This window comes from Neolamprologus brichardi, unplaced genomic scaffold, assembly GCF_056152115.1.
Source record: "Neolamprologus brichardi isolate AB-2024 unplaced genomic scaffold, ASM5615211v1 NODE_ptg000008l+_length_2720982_cov_1, whole genome shotgun sequence".
Classification (NCBI taxonomy): Eukaryota; Metazoa; Chordata; class Actinopteri; order Cichliformes; family Cichlidae; genus Neolamprologus; species Neolamprologus brichardi.
This window is the reverse complement of record NW_028270135.1, coordinates 109,441-128,475: the sequence shown is the minus strand read 5'-3', so window position 1 is coordinate 128,475 and position 19,035 is coordinate 109,441. Positions and strand designations below refer to the sequence as shown.

The window sequence follows — 19,035 nt, the reverse complement described above, 5'->3', positions numbered from 1 at the left end:
TGGGTAAGTGGATACCCAACCAGGCTGAGCGAGGGGCTCCACTATTAGCAATGATACACAGGAGGGGAACTGACTGAAATAGACTGGTGAGCAAACAAAAGCTTTCACTGACTTTACAAACTGCATTAAGTGTGCCTGTTAACACTGGAGTGTGAGTAAATGTTAGAATGTAAGGTAAAACTGCTAAGGTGTAGATAATGAGTAGTAGTAGTAAAAAGCATTATGAATGTTCAAAATTAAGTCGAATGTGATATATAAGTACCAGTTCATAAACAATCCATTTGCCAACTCCAGGATCATGATGACAAACTATTTATTCAGACAGTGGATGGAAAATGTTCATACATGACGTGTGTTTTATTGCACAGGGTATGGCTGCTCCCGTGTTCCATGACCAGGACATCGTGATTTGAGGTATGACTTATGGATTTGATTCAATTGAGTTTTATTTATACAGCCCCAAATCAGAACAAGGCGCTTTATATTGCAGAGAAAAACCCAACAATCATATGACCCACTATGAGCAGCACTTTGGCGACAGTGGGAAGGAAAAACTCCCTTTTAACAGGAAGAAACCTCCAACAGAACCAGGCTCAGGGAGGGGCGGGGCCATCTGCTGTGATTGGTTGGGGTGAGAGAAGGAAGACAGGATAAAGACATGCTGTGGAAGAGAGACAGAGATTAATAACAGATATGATTCAATGCAGAGAGGTCTGTTAACACATCGTGAGTGAAGAAGAAACACCCAGTGCATCATGGGAACCCCTACACCAATCAAAAGCACCTGGCTGCAGCCACTGGAGAGCGCCATATTGTGACCTCCACAGTAACCGGAAACACGTAACTTCAGTTAAATCGACTCTGACAGCGAAAACTAAATTGTGTTTTTGTTACTATTGATGCTGATGAGAAATAAACATGATTCTAAATGTTTTTAACACTCTGGGTTTGTTTAAAAAAATCACCATCCCTTCAGCTTGTTCATCGCCAAAAGTGTCCATGTTTTATGTTTTGTTTTTGTTTTTTTGCTACTTTTCCTTTTGGCTCTCGGAGGAGGCGGATGCCCTTTTTCTCCTCTCCCTTAGCTTCCCTGCTTAGTTCTTATGTCCTTGTCTAGTCTCGTGTTTTTTGTATTATTTTCCCTGGAACAGTCTCTCACAGTCTGTTTCTAAAACCTAAAGAGAATTATGGATTTGATCAACTGGTCTCTGAATGCTATTGATACCCAGTCTGGGCTCGGGAGAGCCCGAGTGCCCTGGAGGGACTTTCCCTGCCGGATACACGATGGACGGGTGGCAGACATGGAGGATCGTGTGCCTGGCGGGACTGTTGATCGAGGACGCTGAAGATATCTACCTATTCAGAACCATGATAACAGGGTTCTTGCTGATTGGAGCTGGCTTGGCCCTGGCTTATCGAGAATTAAGAAAGCGGAACCGGCTGTTCAAACCCCCCCAAGGCTGCCCGCTGGGATTGAAACGATGGGACGAGGCGCGACTTCTCAGAAAGGGCTCATCGAGAGCAGCATGGTTAAGAGCTTGGAGACGCTTACGGCTGCAGTGAATACTCAGAACAACACCTCTGAGCAGAAGTGGGATTACATCTTGGAAAAAGCTGACTGCGGTCGTGAGGTCTCAGAATCTGCTCTTTGAGCAAAAGAATGATGGAAATGAAGGTTAATAACATCATGTGGAAGCTCGCGGTTCTCCAACGGGAGATTGAGAGACCAGTGTCAGAGTGTTAAAGAACAGCTTTGAAATTCTCATGAGTTGTTGCAAAAGAAAAATCACCATCATAATCCGGATACCCCTTCGGCGCCAGCTGTGGGCTCAAGGCCGGAGCTGAACAACAACACCCTGATAACGACTGTGTTTAGTCTGTTCTTCCCGTTCCCTACAAGGCCACCTGGGTTGCTGGAAGACTGTTTACTTAGCCTGGCAGGGCGAAGGACACTGTCTCAGCTGAACTATGGACACGCACACACATACATATACTGATACTGATAAGCACTCACTGACGCATCACCCTCCCTACCCCGGATCCAACGCCACCTCCAACGCTTACCTCCCCTCTGATGTGGACATCGGGTCAGTTGGAGGCGCAGTCGAAGATTGCAGCGGTCCCAGATCAGATGTACACACTGGAACTCTTTCCCATGTTGCTGTCTGTGTTTATTGTGCTATGGTGTGTTGATATCTGTGCATTCCTGTATTATCCTTCTGTGTTACACATTTCGATGTTTTTTTCCTCGCTACCTGGCCTGACCTGTCTCCCCAATGTGATGTTTGTGTATTGTATGTACGGTCGGAGGTCTGTCATCTCGGTTGTGGGCAAAAGACCTGCAACTGACAAATAAAGGCTATCTCATCATCTCATAACGTTTTTTTCATAAATATAAAATAGTCATTACTTTTTACATGTTTAATCCTTCAAGCACCTTTTTTTGGTACAATGCACTTGTTTGAAGACAACCTTCAAAACTCACCATATCAGCAGTGCTGCTGGAAATTATTGTACAGTGGTCCCTCGCTATAACACGGTTTACCTTTCGCGGACTCGCTGTTTCGCTGATTTTTTATTTTTTAATTTACAGCACATTGTGTTGTGCGTTCTGATTGCTGTAGACCATTGTCAATCAATCTAGTGGCGCGTCTCCTGTACAGCAGCGGTCCCCAACACCCGGGCCGTGAGAGCTGTGGCTCGGGTGTGAAATGTATGGTTTTCTGAGGTTTTATCGTTAACTCGGCTTCCCCGGGTCTTTTCCCGTGTTGTAGTCGTGTGTCCTATTTTGAAAGAACTATTTACGTGTTACCGTAGCGACCAGAGAGCATTAAGAAGCAGAGAGGAGGATGTTACTCTCAATGTTGTTGGCGCATTTTCAGGAGGACGCTGCTAATAAAATTACACAATTACACAGTGAATTCACGTTTATTATTGTATTTACAAAATACCACATTTTTTGTCTTGGTCGTATCATTTTATTTTGTTGTATTTATCCGCGACATCTTAAAGGCCGGTCCATGAAAATATTGTCTGACATTAAACTGGTCCGTGGAGCAAAAAAGGTTGGGGAGCGCTGCTGTACAGCTCAGAATGCGTTTAGCTTGTCCAATTTATATAAATCTTCGATCCCTAGCAGTGTAACTGAAGTGCTGTACTGTATGTTTGTAAGTTTTCTCCCCGACAAACACAACAATGCCGACGAAACGTTTTGCGGGTGCCTTTGGCTTCATTCTATAATACTGGACTTATGTTTCTACGAAGGTTTGAACTGTTTAAACAAAAGAGAAAAGTGTGAAAATGTTCATGCCTGTCTGAGGAAAGTGTATAAAGCATGTAGTGAGGGAGTTTTACAGTTTTAAAACATCTATAATAATTGTAAAAAATAAAGTTGGCCACTTCACAGATTTCACCTAGTATGTTATTTTTAGAACGTAACTCGATAAACAAGGGACCGCTATATTATTAATAATAGAGTCTGGGACATCTAATTGATTATTGAGCACTATTATTTTTGTTCAAGGAGAGCAAAAACTATAAAACTCTCTCTCAGCTTGTTCGTTGCCAAAAATGGCCACTTTTTGTGTAAGTTCACAAAATGCTATAAAATGTTTATTTATTAAAACATTTTTCTACTTTTACCGACTTGACTCTTTAAATTAGCTCCAGTCCTTTTCATCAAAAACAAAATTTTATCTACATTCTTTTTTTTTACTCTTTAAATGCCAGTTAGGTCATATATAGTACCAGTAACTTTTCAGTCCTAATGGTTTCATAAAACTTCCTATTTATTTATTTTTTCATCTGAGCATCGGGGACAAGGCTGTCTTGCAATTGTTGAGGTCACTAGTGTGCGCCCCATTTCTTCCAGGATCACTCTTCATTTGTAGGTTTTAGTGGACTCCTACTACTGTGAAGTGATTTTCATGGGACAAAGGCACCGTATTCCAAGATCTGGGAGATTGTAGAAATGAGCAGCGATGCCCTTCTTGCCATCTTTCCAGAAAAATAAGTGATCTGGAAGCTGTTAGGCTTACTTACAGCAGCAGCACTTTCTGCTGCTGCAGAAACTCCAGGACACATTTACTAACAGTGTTTGTTGCTGTACGTGCTGCAGCTTTGAATTTGTTTTTGAGAGTTAATATTTGGTGTCTTGTTGTGAACTCTACAAGAGTAAAACAGTTTTTAGCAGGTGCTTCAAAGCTAAGTTTGACTGGGAAACTCAAAGCTCAATAGCCTGTATCAACAGAAATTCACTGCAGCCTGTGTAATATTTAATGTGTCATCATTTTTTCCAGTCTATCTTGCAAATACATATTTATGTTGCAATGTCATGTACAAACTATTGGACCCTTAAGATCAAACCTGTGTCATTCTTTTGGTCCACTGCAGTGTAGTAAGCCATCAAACGCCCTGTTTGAAACTAAAAATATTACATGAAATTGGTTGTTTAGCCAAAAATGGGTAAATGATGTAATTTGGTAAAAAACAACAACAACAACAACCATAATTTTAATGTGCTGAGTTTAGAATAAAAGCAATTTTACCTAAATTGCATGATTTAGCACCGTCAATAACAAGGAATTTAAAAATGTCATAATAATGGGTTTCAAGTGGCCAAAAGCTGAAAACAATCAGGACCCTTTTATTCCGTTTGCATTAACACAGCAAAAATGGTCAAAAAAAAGAAAGAAAAAAGAAGTGAAGTGGCCACATAAGGCCAGCACAGAGCCCAGAGGGTTAATGCATAAAATGTATAAAAATATTATGGATTACAGGGTAATACATTAATGTTAATAGCAACTGTAAGCTTTTTATTTTGAAGTTACAAGTATAAACAATTCTGTTACATTTACACTTAATTTTTTTACTATAAGTATGGACATGGAAACAAGTGAACAACATTTTGTAATAAGTTTAATTGGAATTCTGTACACTGAAAAAACAACACATAAAAACACAAACAAACAGCCATCTGTCCATTAAGTGTCAAACATCACATGACCCGTAGTCCCTGCTCGTCAGCACATGCTTTTAAAAAGAGCTCCATGTCCTCTGCAAACTGAAAAACATAAAGTATGAAATAGTAAATGCCATGAAGTGCAGTGAAAAAATACATAAATAAAATGAAACATAGATAGATGAACATAGATGTTAAGTTGAATGCTTTTGTGAGAAACAGAAAGGATAATTACATTTTTGCAAATCATTTTGCTCGCTTCAAGCTAAATTATTTGTCTTTAATATTAGCTACAGGGAAATGTGAGAGATGTTTGTGCAGCAGCACAGATGTCCTCTCTGTCTGGTCAAGGTGAGTTGGACTATTTGCTGGAAGGAAGAAAGTGATTGTGGCTGCTCTATCTGGGACAGCAGAGAAGGACACTGAGGAGTGAAGAGAAATGAGGTGCCAGTTTGTGACCTATTTATGGAGGATAAGAGAGTTTGTGTCTTTGGGATGTACTGTGTGTGTCCGTGTACATATTTGGTAACACACATGAGACTCATTTGCAGGTATTTATCTCCATACATATCACCAGACAGCTAACACCAGCTATTTTTAGGGCGTGGACCGTCTGTGTATGTGTGAGTGACTCTGTCCATGAATATGAGAGCAGTTTTCAGTCTGAGAGCTCAGATAGCCGTACATGACAAAGGGACAGAATTATTGTTGGTGTGTATGCAGAAAGAAGGCCGTGTGATTGCTGCTGTCGAGCAGCAGATGTGTCGAACACCACCTTCCCCCAAAACACACTCCCCAAAGTGACTCCGTGTTATGGCCAGTACTATTTTATTTTTAGCCATGCATAGTAGAACACATCAGAGTCACACTTGCATTGCTCCATTCCAGAAGGTCTCAGGTTGCCACAGATCACACCCACCAGTGTATGTGGTCTAGGAGCTCTCCCCAGAGGTTTGCAGTTGTAAACTGTGATTTTCTCAGAATTCATTGTTGCATTTTGTTTAAAAAGTAAAAATACACACTCCTGTACAAACGCCATCCACTGGACCAGGTCTAGGCACTTTTTTGGGTGAAATCAGTCAGGGGGCTGGGCAGGTCCGCAAAACCGGTCATGAACCAAAAATAGCAACGAGCCAATCCCAAGAACTGCCTAAATATTCAATAAGAGTCTGGAGAGTCTGGAGCAAAGAGAATCTGCCAGTAGTCCTGGTTATTTCCAGTTTGGAGAAAAAGCAAGCAATGTCTAGCCAATCCAGGAGCTCGTCAAACCGGGGCGTGGAATAAGCACCAAGCTGAGACACTTCATTCAGTTTAAAACTCTTCTTAACACATTTTTATTTGCTGAAGCCTTTTGCCCTCTTTAAGGGGTTAACTCAATTTGTTTTAACATGTTTTATCTTTTTTATTTATTTATTTATTTTATCTTATTGTATCTTATTTTATTTTACTTTGCTTATGCTATTTGTATATGTACAGCACTTTGTGAACCCTGGTTTTATGTTAAAGTGCCTTATAAATAAAGCTGATATGGTATAATTATAATTATAGTTGCAGTACAGCGGCCCTCGTTTATCGCGGGAGTTATGTTCTAAAAATAACCCACGATAGGTAAAATCTGCAAAGTAGCCAATTTTATTTTTTACAATTATTATAGAGGTTTTAAAACTGTAAAACTCCCTCACTACATGCTTTATACACTTTTCTCAGACAGGCACGAACATTTTCACACTTTTCTCTCTATTTTAAACACTCAAAGTTCAAACCTTTGTAGAAAAATAAGTCCAGTATTATAGAATGAAACCAAAGGCACCCGTAGGTGACGACGTTTAGTTGACACTGTTGTGTTTCTTGGCGAGAAAACTTACAAACATAAAGTACAGCACTTCAGGGTCACACTGCTAGCGATCGAAGATTTATGTAAATTTGACAAGCTGAACACATTCTGAGCTTTTCAGGGGACACGGCATGGAGGAAATTGATTGACAGTGGTCTGCAGCCAATAAGGACACAGAACACTAAGCTGCAAAAAAAAAAAGGGGGGGGGGGGGGGAGGACAATTTAAAACTGCTGGCTAGGGTTAAACATAAATTCATTGAAATTATAATTTATGTCTGCAGTAATTACACGAGTTACGTCAGTTGGAGGTAACTAAAATTAATATTGAATCAGTGTGTAACTTTGCTAAAACAATGTCAGACTTGTGGTGGTCTTTTGTACTGAAAGAAGTTTGGGGTTTATAGATAATTGTGAAACATTATGGGGGAAACCTAGTCTTGTTAGCACAAACGGCATCCATCCCACTTTGGATGGAGCAGCTATCATTTCAAGAAACCTGGCAGCCATTTTCACACCAGCCTATTAATCAACCAAAGACCCAGACAGACTTTTAATTCATTTGAAAGCCTGATGCTTAGCCTCGTCCACCCCAGCTGTGAAACTCAGAAACCAGTCTTACTTGTTATCATCGATCGTCCACCTGGGCCTTACACAGAGTTTCTGTCTGATTTCTCAGACTTTTTATCTGATTTAGTTCTCAGCTCAGATAAAATAATTATTGTGGGTGATTTTAACATCCATGTAGATGCTAAAAATGACAGCCTCAACATGGCATTTAATCTGTTGTTAGACTCAATTGGTTTCTCTCAAAATATGATAACATTTACATTTACAATAATTGATTACACAGCAGTGGAGAGTAGACGTCATCACAGTAGATGTCTTTCTAAAAGTGCCTCCCTCTTCCCGCTCCACCACAATCACCCACACATGCAGAGCCTTGGGGTTAAGGTGTGTCACCAGGGTGCAGGGGAGGAATATCTACTTTGCAAGTTGAGCCGCTTAGGCACCATGTTTCCTGTCAGATAAATGATGCTCTGCAACGTGGTGACGTCATTCGGGGCGACTGGAATCGATAAGGGAATCGTTTGCAAAAATGGCAAACAATTCCAAGAAATTGAAACAGTGGGAACCGGTTCTCAACAAGAACCGGGTTTCGATACCCATCCCTACTGGCGCCGTTGCCCACCTCTCAATTTTAAATACATGTATACATTGAGGGCTATCAGGAGGGGCTATGCGCTTACCTGCTGCTCTCTGGCAGGTAGCTCCATGCCCTCCTGGGTTTTAAATGCACCTTAGAACACACATTCTTTTCTTTTCAAACTGTGTTAAAAGTCATTGTGGTTTTGATTTGACGTATGCATGTATTGTATCTGTTTGACGTTGAAGGGGTGTCATTAAATTTAAACCCTGATGGTATAAAACATCTGCTTGTGCATTGTTAGACAGAGATCGATGCTGTCTGCGTACAGTGGTCGTCTCTCCACGCGTGTTCATTAAAACCATCGTTTGACCTAACCCTCCTGGATCAGTGTTGTTTCTGTATCCCTCCTCAATATTTGAACCCTTAACACATGTAAACCCATACCAGAGGTGGATCAGATGAGAAATAGTACATCATCATGCACAATTATGCAGCCCAATAGTACCACTGAAAGTTAGGAGCATTAAGCCCACCCCTGTCAAATGGCCGATATTACAGGTACTGGTAGAGGGGTATTCTCAAATGAGTAGAGGAGTTTAGGGAGCACGCTCACCTTCACAATATCAATCCACCCAATAGTCAATATGGATTTGCCCACCTATCAATCGATTCAGTAATAGACTGAACAGTAGGGTTAACCTGGGCAATCTTGTTAACATCTTGTACTATACGAATTCCCAAGTAAGTCAGACATTCTGATGGTTTGAATGTCTGAGGCGAGCTGAGACGATTAACTCGCTCCATTTCATTCAGCAACATTAAAGGATTTAGAATTATTTACTTTGTATCCAGAGAAGCGTCCAAAGGAGCTAGTTATGTTTAATAAAGAGCACAACATTGTGCGCATAAAGTGCTATCAGGTTGTCTTGGTTGTCCAATTTAATACCAGTAATCTCTACGTGCTTCCTAACAGCCATGGTCAATGGTTCTATGGCCATCGTGAAGAGAAGTGGCGATAGAGGGCACCCTTGACGGGTTCCACGAGAGATATTAAAGGCCAGAGAGACAATATTATTAGTGAGAATTTCAGCAGTGGGCTGGGAGTAAAGAAGTTTTACTTATTTACAAAACTTATTACCACATTCAAATCGAGCCAGTACATCAAATAAGTAAGGCCGTTCAACTCTGTCAAAGGCCTTTTCAGCATCTAGCGACAGAACTGCAGTATCACACTTGCAAAGAAAAGCGTCTGGACTTCTTTAGGTTACTTGAAGACGTTTCACCTTCATCCGAGAAGCTTCTTCAGTTCTAAGGTCAAATGGTGGGGAGTCCCAGATATAAACCTAGTGGGAGTGTCCCCCCACAGAGGGACAAAAGGACCCCCTGATGATCCTCTAATCGCCTGAGCCAAGGTGTGGAACTGGGTGTGGGTCCCAATCAGCCAGAGTTTCGGGTGAGTTTATTGTGAAACCTGGCCCCACCTTATCATGTGAATTCCTGAGGTCAGATGGCCCAGGATGTGAGTGGGCGTTAAGGCGTCTGGGAAGGGAACTCAAAACTGGATTATAGATGGCAGACAGTTGGTGTCGTAAACCACCGCCTCTGTTCAAAGATGGTCGCTCACAGTGGACATAGATGCTTCTTTCACTCCTCTTTCAAACCATCTGTCCTCTCTGTCCAAAATGTGAACATTGGCATCCTCGAAAGAGTGACCTTTATCCTTAAGATGCAGATGTACAGCTGAGTCTTGTCCTGTGGAGGTGGCTCTTCTGTGTTGTGCCATGCGCTTGTGAAGTGGCTGTTTGGTCTCTCCAATGTAGAGGTCTGGGCATTCCTCGCTGCACTGTACTGTTAACACTGTATTGTTAAGTCTGTGTTTTGGCGTTTTGTCTTTCGGGTGAACCAGTTTTTGTCTGAGCATGTTGCTGGGTCTGAAATGCACCGGGATGTCATGCTTGGAGAAAACCCTCCTGAGTTTTTCTGATACACCGGCTACATAGGGGATGACAATGTTGTTGCGTCTGTCCTTCTTATCCTCCCTCGCTGGTGTCTGATCTTCTTTTCTGTGCCTCTTTGCTGACTTTAAAAACGCCCATTTAGGATAGCCGCACGTTTTGAGTGCTTCCTTTACATGTGTGTGTTCCTTCTTTTTCCCTTCAGGCTTAGAGGGAACATGTTCTGCCCGGTGGTGTAGGGTCCTGATTACTCCAAGTTTGTGTTCCAGAGGGTGATGGGAGTCAAAGAGGAGGTACTGGTCCGTGTGTGTGGGCTTCCGGTAAACTTCGATGCTGAGGTTGCCATTCTCTTCAATGTGCACAGCGCAGTCCAGGAAAGGCAAACAGTCGTCCTTTGTGTCTTCCCTGGTGAACTTGATGTTTCTATCCACAGCGTTAATGTGCGCAGTGAAGGATTCCACTTCTTGTGTCTTGATTTTGACCCAGGTGTCGTCTACATATCTGTACCAGTGGCTGGGTACTCTTCCTTTGAAAGAGCCAAGAGCCTTCCTTTCCACTTCCTCCATGTAAAGGTTGGCTACAATAGGTGACACGGGGGAGCCCATGGCACAGCCATGTTTTTGTCTGTAATAGCCTTCGTTGTATTTGAAATATGTAGTGGTGAGGCAGAGGTCTAATAGTGTGCAAATCTGATCGGGGTGAAGTTGGTCCTGTCCTCCAAAGAGCTGTCTTCTTGTAGTCGTAGGACAGGAGGACAGGCAGCACGGTGGCACGGTGGTTAGCACTGTTGCCGCACAGCAAGAAGGTCCTGAGTTCAATTCCACCATCAGGCCGGGGTCTTTCTGTGTGGAGTTTGCATGTTCTCCCCGTGTTTGCGTGGGTTCCCTTCGGGTACTCCGGCTTCCTCCCACCGTCCAAAGACATGCAGCTTGTGGGGATAGGTTAATTGGATAATCCAAATTGCCACTAGGTGTGAATGTGCGAGTGAATGTGAGTGCGAATGGTTGTCTGTCTCTGTGTGTTGGCCCTGCAACAGACTGGCGACCTGTCCAGGGTGTACCCCGCCTCTCGCCCTATGACAGCTGGGATAGGCTCCAGCGCCCCCCGCGACCCTGAAAAGGATAAGCGGAAGTGAATGGATGGATGGTTCTCCAACGTTGTCTTCCAAACAGTTTCACTAACATCTACATGGGATGGCCAGGATGTGTTCGGGATGTCTTCTCCGGCGCTGATAATTGGCGTCTGTCTTGTGTCAGTGACGTAAAAGACTGATTTAATGCGACATGACCATCAAACAGCAGTCGCTTTCTAAAACATCAGATATGTATCGGATTCAGGACCACATACGAAAGTGACCCAGATCGGATTTGAAAATATCGGATTTGTACCGTTCACACTGTCATAGCATGATTGGATATGGGTCGCATAGGGTCAGAAAAGTCGGACTTGATGCGCTTTTGCCTGCAGTGTGAACGTAGCCTTAGTCTCTGAAGTTTAAAAACTTCATAATGACGGGCTGAGGCACCTCAGGATTATTTGAGGGAAGACTGTGACATCTTTCAACATCCAGTGGGCTCCTTAGCGCGTTTTGGAGAGCCAGCTCTCCATGAAAGCGCATGCATCTCTTCGTTCTGCTCCTTCAGGTAGGTTGATCAATCTCAAGTTGGATCTGCGACTTGTTCTCTAGGTCATTGACCTTTGAACGGAGCGTCTCTGCCTCCTTATCCAGCTTTTTAACTGCGATTCTCCACTTGTGTCACTCTCTCAACGCATCCCTGTATGTCTTCTCGCACAGCGGAAAGCACACGGTCCAGTCTGCCGGAAAACTCTGACTTAAGTGTGTCGATAGCTTTCATAATTTTCTACTTTTATTTTCAACTGGCGGTGTGCTGATGTAACAGCCTTGTTAGTTTCTTCCTCGTCCTCAACGCCATCATGTAGCACACTAGCTGCAAACTTTGTCATGTCCATTTCCTTGTAAGACATTTACCTTGTTTCTTTGGCATTTTAGCTTGTCTCTTCCTTCAGGTATAACAAGATAAGAGTTTATAAAAGTGTGAAGTAGGAACCTTCAGAATTTGAAAAAATGCAGCAGAGCTCCGAAACATGTGGCTTACTGCTACACCGTCTAAGCCAGAAGTCTAATTTAATTGTTACACCTGGTAGAGAAGCCACACTGATAATTTTATTAAAGATGAAAGAATTTAGACATTTTGTAACTCTCAGTGATGCGCAGTGTTCGTTTGACTTTGGGACCTGAAGCGGAGTTTAGGACCCAGATTACTCCGCGAGGCTCCTGACTACGGTAGCCGTAATGCTCCAACAATCCATCAAGCGGTGCGGCTTCGTAGTTTACCTCTTAGTCGTACTAAAACATCGTACTAAAACATTTTTTGACGGATAAAATCAAAAAATAAATGAATGCATGAGAAAAAAAATGCTCTAAACAGACCATTACAGACTGAAGCAGGCAGAAAGGGCCAGAGGGATTCTCAGCTTCAACTTCAAAGTCTCACATAAAACAGTGACCACAAACAGGAATACAGCATAAAAGACAGATATTTCTGGAAAACAACCTGTAAGAGTTCTCATGCAGTCAATCAAATTCCTACTCACACTGAAACGTTTTACGAGCCTCTGGCTTCTCACCTGTGAGTTTTCTTGTGATGCATCAATATACTTTTTCGACTGAAACTTTTCCCACATGTTTCACACGTCAGCTTTTCACCTGTGTGGGTTCTTCTGTGAATATACAAACGACTGCTTCGAGTAAAACTTTTCCCACATGTATCACAGGGATATGGCCTCTCACCTGTGTGGGTTCGCATGTGAATACACAGAGTACTGCTTCGACTGAAACTTTTCCCACACGTATCACAGGGATATGGCTTCTCACCTGTGTGGGTTCTCATGTGAATATACAGAGTACTGCTTCGACTGAAACTTTTCCCACACGTATCACAGGGATATGGCCTCTCACCTGTGTGAGTTCTCATGTGATCATGCAAATTACTGCTTCGACTGAAACTTTTCCCACATGTATCACAGGGATATGGCCTCTCACCAGTGTGAGTTACAAGGTGCCGTTTCCATGTACCTCTATCTCTGAAACATTTCCCACAAGTATCACAAGGATACGGTTTCACAGCAATGTGGGGTTTCTTTCTTTGAGCCTGATTCTTGATGGATTTTTGGCAAACATCAGACTCTCTATCTGTGGCAGCATTGCAGGGACCCTCTGACACAGTCCGGCTCTCCACATCATTGTGACTTCTGTCTCGCTTCTGTCTCTTCTTTGGCACTGAGGTCACAGTTTCACTTAGCCCTGACTCTTCACACTTGCTGGATTCTTCATCTGTGCTTTCACTTTGAGGAGAGTCATCATAGAGGAGCTGCTCCTCATCTCCTCCTGGTTCACTGTGCTCTCCTTCCTCAGCAGCAGTCACCATAAAGGTATCAGGCTCCTCCTTCAGTCCCAGCTGCTCTCCCTCCTGACTGCTGCACAGTTCCTCCTGTTCCTCTTTAATCTGTGGAGGTTCTGGGTCCTCCTGCTCCACACTGGAGCTCCTCTCCTGGTCACAGAGCTGCTGCTCAGGGAGAACCTCCTGTTCCTCATAGATATGCTGCTGTGGGACGTCTACAGGACAGAAGAAAGAAGTTACTGATGCAACCACAGAAACATTAACAGGACTTTACAGCATGACTGCATCACTCATGTATGTGGACTGACACCTGAGTTCACCTGTTTTGTGGTTTGAAAGCCACAGAGTTTAGAGAAAATGGGTCTCAATTGTTCCCATACTACTGACACATATGGGATCACTGAGGGTTTTCTCTTTTGCTCTTCTCCAGCTTTGACAAAAGTCCAGCTGGGATAACCACATTTACTCAGGGCCTTCTTGATTAGGGATGGGTATCATTTAGGTTTTATCCGATACCAGTGCCAAACCAGTACTTTTGAAACTGTGCTGGTGCTTAAATGGTGCTTGAACCGGTGCTTAAAGAATAAAAACCTCTCATGTTTAACTGTTTTCCACTTTTTCTTTGGTCATTTTAGCCTTTTTGGCCAGGGTGAAGGGAGCATCTGCCAATCAACAAGAAGACAGCCACATGTAACTACGACGGTGTTTGCTAGTTCACCTTACATGCATTAATCTGCTACCCCCCCAAAACCCATCTCCATAGAGACTGTGTCAGCTCCCAAAAAGACAAAAAACAAACTAAAAACCAGCAACAAACAACTTTAACATAAACAATTACAAAGAAAGAACAATACAGTATCCACATCTGAACCAAAGAGTAAAACCGTGAAATGTGGATTATTAAATATTAGGTCTCTCTCCTCCAAGTCTCTGTTAGTACATGACTTAATAATTGATCAACAAATTGATTTACTCTGCCTTACAGAAACCTGGTTGCAGCAGGATGATTATGTTAGTTTAAATGAATCAACACCCCCGAGTCATTCTAACTACCAGAAACCTCGAAGCACGGGCCGAGGGGGAGGTGTGGCAGCAATTTTTCACACCAGCCTATTAATCAACCAAAGACCCAGACAGACTTTTAATTCATTTGAAAGCCTGATGCTTAGCCTCGTCCACCCCAGCTGTGAAACTCAGAAACCAGTCTTACTTGTTATCATCTATCGTCCACCTGGGCCTTACACAGAGTTTCTGTCTGATTTCTCAGACTTTATATCTGATTTAGTTCTGAGCTCAGATAAAATAATTATTGTGGGTGATTTTAACATCCATGTAGATGCTAAAAATGACAGCCTCAACATGGCATTTAATCTGTTATTAGACTCAATTAGCTTCTCTCAAAATGTAAAAGAACCCACCCACCACTTTAATCACACTCTAGATCTTGTTTTAACATATGACATAGAAACTGAACATTTAACAGTGTTTCCTGAAAACCCTCTCCTGTCTGATCATTTCTTGATAACATTTACATTTACAATAATTGATTACACAGCAGTGGAGAGTAGACTTTATCACAGTAGATGTCTTTCTGAAAGCGCTGTGACTAAGTTTAAGAATATAATCCACCCACTGTTATCATCGTCAATGCCCTGTACCAACATAGAGCAGAGCAGCTATCTGAACGCTACCCCAACAGAGGTCGATTATCTTGTTAATAATTTTACCTCCTCACTACGTACGACTCTGGATACTGTAGCTCCAGTGAAAACTAAGGTCTCAAATCAAAAGTACCTGACTCTGTGGTATAATTCTCAAACACGTAGCCTAAAGCAGATGACTCGTAATCTGGAGAGGAAATGGCGTGTCACAAATTTAGAGGATCATCATTCAGCCTGGAGAAATAGTTTGCTGCTTTATAAGAAAGCCCTCCGCAAAGCCAGAACATCTTACTATTCGTCACTGATTGAAGAAATTAAGAACAACCCCAGGTTTCTCTTCAGCACTGTAGCCAGGCTGACAAACAGTCAGAGCTCTGTTGAGCCAACCATTCCTTTAACATTAACTAGTAATGACTTCATGAACTTCTTCACAAATAAAATTTTTATCATTAGAGGAATAAATTACCAATAATCATCCCACAGATGTAATATTATCTACAGCTGTTCTTAGTACCATTGATGTTAAGTTAGACTCTTTTTCTCCAATCGATCTTTCTGAGTTAACTTCAATAATTACTTCCTCCAAACCATCAACGTGTCTTTTAGACCCCATTCCTACAAAACTGCTCAAAGAAGTCCTGCCATTGATTAATTCTTCGATCTTAAATATGATCAACCTATCTCTAATAATCGGCTATGTACCACAGGCCTTCAAGGTGGCTGCAGTTAAACCTTTACTCAAACAGCATCTCTAGACCCAGCAGTCTTAGCTAATTATAGGCCAATCTCCAACCTTCCTTTCATATCAAACATCCTTGAAAGAGTAGTTGTCAAACAGCTAACAGATCATCTGCAGAGGAATGGTTTATTTGAAGAGTTTCAGTCAGGTTTCAGAGTTCATCACAGCACAGAAACAGCTTTAGTGAAGGTTACAAATGACAGTGGACTCATCTCTGTGCTTGTCCTGCTAGACCTCAGTGCAGCGTTCGATACTGTTGACCATAATATCCTGTTAGAGCGATTAGAACATGCTGTAGGTATTACAGGTATTGCACTGCAGTGGTTTGTATCATATCTATCTAATAGACTCCAATTTGTGCATGTAAATGGAGAGTCCTCTTCACACACTGAGGTTAATTATGGAGTTCCACAGGGTTCAGTGCTAGGACCAATTCTGTTTACATTATACATGCTTCCCTTAGGCAGCATCATTAGAAGACATAGCATACATTTTCACTGCTATGCAGATGACACCCAGCTCTATCTGTCCATGAAGCCAGATAACACACACCAATTAGTTAAACTGCAGGAATGTCTTAAAGACATAAAGACTTGGATGGCCACTAACTTTCTGCTTCTTAACTCAGATAAAACTGAGGTCATTGTACTCGGCGCTGAAAAGCTTAGAAATATGGTATCTAACCAGATTCTTACTCTGGATGGCATTACCTTGGCCTCCAGTAACACTGTGAGGAACCTTGGAGTCATTTTTGACCAGGACATGTCCTTCAACGCACATATTAAACAAATATGTAAGACTGCGTTCTTCCATTTGCGCAACATCTCTAAAGTTAGAAATATCCTGTCTCAGAGTGACGCTGAAAAACTAGTTCATGCATTTATTACTTCCAGGCTGGACGACTGTAATTCATTATTATCAGGATGTCCAAAAAACTCCCTGAAAAGCCTTCATTTAATCCAAAATGCTGCAGCAAGAGTCCTGACAGGGACTAGAAAGAGAGAGCAGATTTCTCCTGTTTTGGCTTCCCTTCATTGGCTTCCTGTTAAATCCAGAATTCAAAATCCTGCTACCCACATACAAGGTTTTCAGGCCCCTCTTCTGTGGAACCAGCTTCCAGTTTGGATTCAGGAGACAGACACTATCTCTACTTTCAAGATTAGGCTTCAAACTTTCCTTTTTGCTAAAGCATATAGTTAGGGCTGGACCAGGTGACCCTGAATCCTCCCTTAGTTATGCTGCAATAGACGTAGGCTGCCGGGGATTCCCATGATGCATTGAGTTTTTCCTTTCCAGTCACCTTTCTCACTCACTATGTGTTAACAGACCTCTCTGCACTGAATCATATCTGTTATTAACCTCTGTCTCTCTTCCACAGCATGTCTTTATCCTGTCTTCCTTCTGTCACCCCAACCAATCACAGCAGGTTTCTTCCTGTTAAAAGGGATTTTTTCCTTCCCACTGTCGCCAAAGTGCTTGCTCATAGGGGGTCATATGATTGTTGGGTTTTTCTCTGCATCTACTGTATAATATAAAGCACCTTGAGGCGTCTGTTGTTGTGATTTGGTGCTATATAAATAAAATTGAATTGAATTGGAAGTGTGAGAGGAAAACCCTAACCCTGCCTCAGTGCAGCGTCCTCGGGTGAGTTTAGAGCTGAATGTTTGTTTAAACAGAGACACATTCACCTTCTGTCCTCCAGAAACATCCCCGCAGCCTCAAAGTAAACGTACCACAGAGCTGTGATCAGGATCCTCCCTCAGAGGGACACTCACCTGTCCTGTGCAGCTTCATTTCGGGTTTCCAGGTGATATCCAGCAGTCTGCGCTGACGGTCGATCTCTTCCTTGTACTGCACAGGATCATTACGAACTTCAGGCTCCTCCTTCAGTCCCAGCTGCTCTCCCTCCTGACTGCTGCACAGTTCCTCCTGTTCCTCTTTAATCTGTGGAGGTTCTGGTTCCTCCTGGTCCACATTGAAGCTTCTCTCCTGGTTCCAGAGCTGCTGCTCAGGGAGAACCTCCTCCTCCTCACAGACCTGCTGCTGTGGGACGTCTGGAGAGACAGAAGAAAGAAGTCACAACCACAGAAACATTAACAGGACTTGACATGACTGCGTCGCTCATGTGTGAGAGTAAAGCCGTCCAATCAGCTGTAAGTCACTGATCTCAGATCTGCATTTATTCAGACAAACATCTTGAAGGTAAAGCCCCCTCAGCACAGCAGCAGCACCGCACTGCCACTACAGTTCATAAATTCAATATCAGGTTTCATTGTGCCGAGGCTGCACATTAAACTCTGTGTCACTTCTTTCAGTCACATCTGTGACTCTGAACAACAACATGGTGGACTTTGTTTTTCTCACACGTGTGGAAATGTGACCACAGGAACCGTGCACATGCTGTGTATGCCTTTAGCTTTAATGAACTGTGACAATCACCACAAAGGGCCCGGGCGACCACTTTGACATCACTGATGGAGAAATAAAAAAGACTTATTGTTATGACATTAACACTGAACTCTTTACAGCTCTGCAGAAGAAGAAAGGAAATCAAGGAAAAACCTTTTCAGGCTAGATTACTGAGTTTATGAGGTGCACCTGAACGCACCATCAAACACACGTTTCACCGCCAAACAAAAAGATTTTCAAACGATTCACAGGATTCAGTGATGGATCCAGGTCAGAGAAAAGCTCAAATCCAGGCTGATTTCAGCGCCTGCTGTTTGAATGGAGCACAGTGCAGTCCTTTCCTCTGTTTGCTCTTTGTTAGCTCACATCTCCAAAAAGTCCTCACAATCAGAAACGTCCCGCAGAGCTGTGATCAGGATCCTCCCTCAGAGGGACACTCACCTGTCCTGTGCAGCTTGATTTCGGGTTTCCAGGTGATATCCAGCAGTCTGCGCTGACGGTCGATCTCTTCCTCGTACTGGACGATCGTTTTTTCAAACTCCAAGAATATTTGTTCAGCAGCAGCAGTTAGTCGCTCGTTGATAACCTCTCTCAGATACTGAACTGAAGGCATTGTTACTGCCACAGCTCACACACAGCATAAAGCGAACCTTCAAAAGTTCACGCTGGAACATCCAAACTGCCGGCTTTTAAAAATGTTTACTTCCGCATCGTGTCCCGCTCTGAAGTTCCGGCAGGAGGAGGATGTGTAATTTTTTTGTTCCGCTTGGAATAAACGTCCTTCTTTCTTTCTAAAACCCATTTAAATGTACCAAACAGAGCCATAAATACATAAACAGCGTGTTATAAATAATAAAGGAGAGAAAATGAAAAGAAAAGGCCTCATTCAGGTTTTTATCCATAATG

General features: G+C 42.6%; 1 protein-coding gene and 1 long non-coding RNA gene across 2 annotated transcripts; one reads left to right on the top strand and one right to left on the bottom strand.

Moving 5' to 3' along the window:
• On the top strand, positions 1–414 carry LOC102782694 (uncharacterized). The gene is made up of 2 exons (XR_437505.3): positions 1–86; positions 369–414. It is a non-coding gene; the product is annotated as an uncharacterized LOC102782694 (long non-coding RNA).
• A 4,390-nt stretch (positions 415–4,804) lies between these two features.
• Positions 4,805–18,832, bottom strand: LOC102785168 (uncharacterized). Its single transcript, XM_087837129.1, has 4 exons — positions 18,571–18,832; positions 17,496–17,774; positions 12,548–13,535; positions 4,805–5,062 (listed from the first exon to the last, which is right to left on the bottom strand). The coding sequence occupies exons 1-4, from the start codon at positions 18,740–18,742 to the stop codon at positions 5,035–5,037; spliced, it is 1,467 nt and encodes a 488-aa protein (XP_087693255.1). The 5' UTR covers positions 18,743–18,832; the 3' UTR covers positions 4,805–5,034.
• Between the last annotated feature and the right edge of the window lie 203 nt (positions 18,833–19,035).

Excerpts from the sequence above, each read along its gene's own strand:
- LOC102785168 (XM_087837129.1), bottom strand. The coding sequence starts at position 18,742 with ATGCCTTCAGTTCAGTATCTGAGAGAGGTTATCAACGAGCGACTAACT. Across the intron at positions 13,536-17,495 it reads AATGAAGCTGCACAGGACAG|ACGTCCCACAGCAGCATATC; the intron begins GTGAGTGTCCCT and ends TCTGTCCTGTAG. Across the intron at positions 5,063-12,547 it reads CATCACAAGAAAACTCACAG|TTTGCAGAGGACATGGAGCT; the intron begins GTGAGAAGCCAG and ends TATGTTTTTCAG.